This window comes from Blennius ocellaris (assembly GCF_963422515.1).
Source record: "Blennius ocellaris genome assembly, chromosome: 13".
Classification (NCBI taxonomy): domain Eukaryota; kingdom Metazoa; phylum Chordata; class Actinopteri; order Blenniiformes; family Blenniidae; genus Blennius; species Blennius ocellaris.
The window spans coordinates 548,036-553,293 of record NC_137662.1 but is presented as its reverse complement, the minus strand read 5'-3'; the positions used below and the strand labels follow the sequence as shown (position 1 = coordinate 553,293).

Genomic DNA, 5,258 nt, shown 5'->3' with positions numbered 1-5,258 from the left:
TGTGCATATATGCAGCCCATATATTGTCATATATGTGCATATATGCAGCATATATATGACCATATATATGTGCATATATGCAGCATATATATGGTCATATATGTGCATATATGCAGCATTTATGTGCATATATGCAGCATATATGCTGCATATATGTGCATATATGTGCATATATGCAGCATTTATGTGCATATAAGCAGCATATATGCTGCATATATGTGCATATATGTGCATATATGCAGCATTTATATTGTCATATATGTGCATATATGCTGCATATAGGTTTCATATATGTGCATATATCCTCATATAGGTTCTTTCCATGTGGGTTGTAACAAGTGGTTTGAATTAGGGGGCCAGAGCACCAGAGTTTTTTTTAAAAGCATTCGCCATAGGTCATGTGCCAAGCAAAATGCATTCTGTTTTTGTGTCATTCAAGTGTAAAAAGTTGTGTACCAACCACTGATTTACATCAGTAAAACAATCCATTTGCCTTGTCAGAGCAGTGCTTTCGTTGGGTCTCATGGGTAAATATATCTGCAGGTCATCAGCATAGAGGTGAAAAGACAGATTGTGTCTTTTCACCTTTTTTGTGTGTAATACAGAGTAAAATGATTAACCCATTACATATGTTTTAAAATCTTGGAAATGTGATAAATAAACAAGTACCTTGAAGCCATGACACGTGTTATTTTTGTCAAATAAAACATGTCAGTGTTCCCAATCTTGATTTTCTATACCTCCATATTGTAACTTGAAAGGGGAGATAAAGCTGTTAAATGTCAATCAGAAATACGCAATATAGATGTGGTAATGTTTTATTTCGGTGCCGATAAGAATGAATTAGTAGCATTGAAATATTTTTTACATCTCTTTCAGATGTCAAAGATCTTTTGTGATTATTTTCTGTGGAGGAGGAAGTGTTTACAAAGGACACGGAGCTTGGACATCTGCAGGCCATAGAGGACGGGGTTCAAGACAGGCTGGCATGTGAGGAAGTACAGGGACAGAAGGATACGCGTCATAAGGGACAGACCACTCATGTTGAATCGGCTCTGCATGATCTCAAAGAAAACGCCGCTGGAGAAGTTGATGAGTGAGATCAGGTGAGGCACGCAGGTGCTGATCGCCTTCTGTCGAGTCTGCTTGCAACCGGAAAAACACACCTTGAGGATCCTCATGTAGGAATACAGGATGAGGCCGATGATGAAGACGATGACAGTAAACATGTAAACGATCCCGTAGATGTTGTTGACAGTGGTGTCGGAGCACGCCAGCCTCACAATGTAGTAGTTATCACAGTACACCTTGGGGATGAGGTTTCCACACAGCTGCAGGGGGGCGCTCAGACTGATCAGAACACCCACCTCAACAAACGGGTACAACCAGATGAACGCCATCAGCTTCGCCACTCTGCTAGTAGTCATGTACGAGTTGTACTGCAGGGGGGTGCAGATGGCTACATACCGATCATAAGACATGATGGCCAAATTAGAAAACTGTATGTTACCATAGGTGTAGATGACGAAGATCTGCAGGAAGCAGAGCGGCGCCGACACGGCGTGGGACTCAGACAGGATGTGGACCAGGAGCAGCGGGAACAGGCCGCTGCTGCCGTACAGCTCGTTGACAAACAGGCTGACCAGGAACAGGTACATGGGCTCGTGCAGGGCCCTGTTCACGCAGATCACCACGATCAGCAGCACGTTGGCTCCAATGATACAAACATACAAGAGCAAGACAATCATGAAGTATAAATACTTCAAACGTCCAGTGTCAAAATACGCTCCCAGTGTGAAGTATGGAAGGTATGTGGCGTTCATCATCGGCTGTCTCAAAGCTTCAATAATGCTAATTCAAATTGTGACTGCAAATCACGTTGTGTTTAAAAGTTCACTTACCGCTGTAATCAGCTAAAAGGAAGAGAACAGAGTTCAGTGTGACAAAGAAAAACAGAAGCATCATCATGGTCATCATCAGCCTTTTCAAACAACAACATTTAACTCGTGGAAATAACTACATATATTTGACAAAATTCCAAGAGGACATCTTGCATATTGCAAACTTTGTAATCACTTAAAAGATGACAATTTCTGAGCTGAAACAAAATAAACGTGGAAACATCATCATCATCATCATCATCATCATCATCATCATCATCATCATCAGTACAGTCAGAGGCAGATGAGTGAGTTGAGAGTGCAGAAGAAGATGGAACCACTGAGCAGCTCCTCTGCCTCTTTTAACCCCCAGCAGCTGATATTGTCTCGCCCTGTCTTCAGGCTCTGCCCCCCCCCCCCCCTTCTGGAGGGATTCTGACATTCAGGCTCTGCCCCCTTCTGCAGGATGAGCTTCATGGCAAGGAAAGCATTTATTTTCACTTCCCTTTTCCTTTTTCAGGTCAGCAGAGGTGGATGAGAAGCTATTGGTATGCAAGGAGTTATCATTATTATTATTATTATTATTATTATTATTATTATTATTATTATTATTATTATTATTATTATTATTATTATTATTATTATTATACTATTTTACAGCTTCAACTTCTGCATTTTGACAGCCTAAACCAACTCAAACCTATTTAAAAATGTGCACACAATTCACAAGTGGCAAACCGCTTCTTATTTTATAGTCATTACATTCCCTATATATATTGAACTCTGGTCCCTATATACACTGAACTCTGATCTCTATATACCCTGAACTCTGGTCTCTATATATCCTGAACTCTGGTCCTTCTATACACTAAACTCTGGTCTCTGGTTACACTGAACTCTGGTCTCTATATATCCTGAACTCTGGTCCTTATATACACTGAATTCTGGTCCCTATATACAATAAACTCTGGTCCCTGGTTACACTGAACTCTGGTCCCTGGTTACATTGAACTCTGGTCTCTGGTTACACTGAACTCTGGTCTCTATATATCCTGAACTCTGGTCCTTCTATACACTAAACTCTGGTCTCTGGTTACACTGAACTCTGGTCTCTATATATCCTGAACTCTGGTCCTTATATACACTGAATTCTGGTCCCTATATACAATAAACTCTGGTCCCTGGTTACACTGAACTCTGGTCCCTGGTTACATTGAACTCTGGTCCCTGGTTACACTTAACTCTGGTTCCTGGAGAAACTAAACTCTGGTCCCTGGTTACACTGAACTCTGGTTCCTGGAGAAACTAAACTCTGGTCCCTGGTTACACTGAACTCTGGTTCCTGGACAAACTGAACTCTGGTTCCTGGACAAACTGAACTCTGGTCCCTTGACAAACTGAACTCTGATCCCTGGACAAACTGAACTCTGGTCCGTGGACAAACTGAACACTTGTCCCTGGACAAACTGAACTCTGGTCCGTGGACAAACTGAACACTTGTCCCTGGACAAAGTAAACTCTGGTCCCTGGACAAACTGAACTCTATATACCCTGAACTCTGGTCCTTATATACACTGAACTCTGGTCTCTATATACCCTGAACTCTGGTCCTTATATACATTGAACTCTAGTCCCTGTTTACACTAAACTCTGGTCTCTATATACCTTGAACTCTGGTCCTTATATACACTGAATTCTGGTCCCTATATACACTAAACTCTGGTCCCTGGTTACACTGACCTCTAGTCCCTGTTTACACTGAACTCTGGTCTCTATATACCCTGAACTCTGGTCCTGATATACATTGAACTCTAGTCCCTGTTTACACTGAACTCTGGTCTCTATATACCTTGAACTCTGGTCCTTATATACACTGAATCCTGGTCCCTATATACACTAAACTCTGGTCCCTGGTTACACTGAACTCTAGTCCCTGGTTACTCTTAACTCTGGTCTCTATATACCCTGAACTCTGGTCCTTATATACACTGAATTCTGGTCCCTATATACACTAAACTCTGGTCCCTGGCTACACTGAACTCTAGTCCCTGTTTACACTGAACTCTGGTCTCTATATACCCTGAACTCTGGTCCTTATATACATTGAACTCTAGTCCCTGTTTACACTGAACTCTGGTCTCTATATACCTTGAACTCTGGTCCTTATATACACTGAATCCTGGTCCCTATATACACTAAACTCTGGTCCCTGGTTACACTGAACTCTAGTCCCTGGTTACTCTTAACTCTGGTCTCTATATACCCTGAACTCTGGTCCTTATATACACTGAATTCTGGTCCCTATATACACTAAACTCTGGTCCCTGGCTACACTGAACTCTAGTCCCTGGTTACACTGAACTCTGGTCTCTATATACCCTGAACTCCGGTCCTTATATACATTGAACTCTAGTCCCTCTTTACACTGAACTCTGGTCTCTATATACCCTGAACTCTGGTCCTTATATACATTGAACTCTAGTCCCTGTTTACACTGAACTCTGGTCTCTATATACCTTGAACTCTGGTCCTTATATACACTGAATCCTGGTCCCTATATACACTGAACTCTAGTCCCTGGTTACACTGAACTCTAGTCCCTGGTTACACTGAACTCTAGTCCCTGGTTACACTGAACTCTGGTCTCTATATACCCTGAACTCCGGTCCTTATATACACTGAATTCTGGTCCCTATATACACTAAACTCTGGTCCCTGGCTACACTGAACTCTAGTTCCTGGTTACACTGAACTCTGATCTCTATATACCCTGAACTCTGGTCCTTATATACACTGAACTCTAGTCCCTGTTTACACTGAACTCTGGTCTCTATATACCCTGAACTCTGGTCCTTATATACACTGAACTCTGGTGTCTATATACCCTGAACTCTGGTCTCTATATACCCTGAACTCTGGTCCTTATATACACTGAACTCTGGTACCTGTAAAAAATAAACTCTTGTCCTTGGAAAAACTGAACTCTGGTCCCTGGACAAACTGAACTCTGGTTCCTAGACAAACTAAACTCTGGTCCCTGGACAAACTGAACTATAGTCCCTGGTTACACTAAACTCTGGTCCCTGGTTACACTGAACTCTAGTCCCTGGTTACACTGAACTCTGGTCTCTATATACCCTGAACTCTGGTCCTTATATACACTGAACTCTAGTCCTTATATACACTGAACTCTAGTCCCTGTTTACACTGAACTCTGGTCTCTATATACCTTGAACTCTGGTCCTTATATACACTGAATTCTGGTCCCTATATACACTAAACTCTGGTCCCTGGTTACACTGAACTCTAGTCCCTGGTTACACTGAACTCTGGTCTCTATATAACTTGAACTCTGGTCCTTATATACAATGAATTCGG

General features: G+C 41.8%; 1 protein-coding gene across 1 annotated transcript; it reads right to left on the bottom strand.

Annotated features, from left to right (window-relative positions):
* Positions 1-899: 899 nt before the first annotated feature.
* Positions 900-1,823, bottom strand: LOC308138277 (olfactory receptor 11A1-like; the record flags this gene model as incomplete). The annotated part of the gene is made up of 1 exon (XM_080507360.1): positions 900-1,823. One exon carries the CDS (start codon positions 1,821-1,823, stop codon positions 900-902), a length of 924 nt encoding a protein of 307 aa, XP_080363486.1.
* Positions 1,824-5,258: the final 3,435 nt, after the last annotated feature.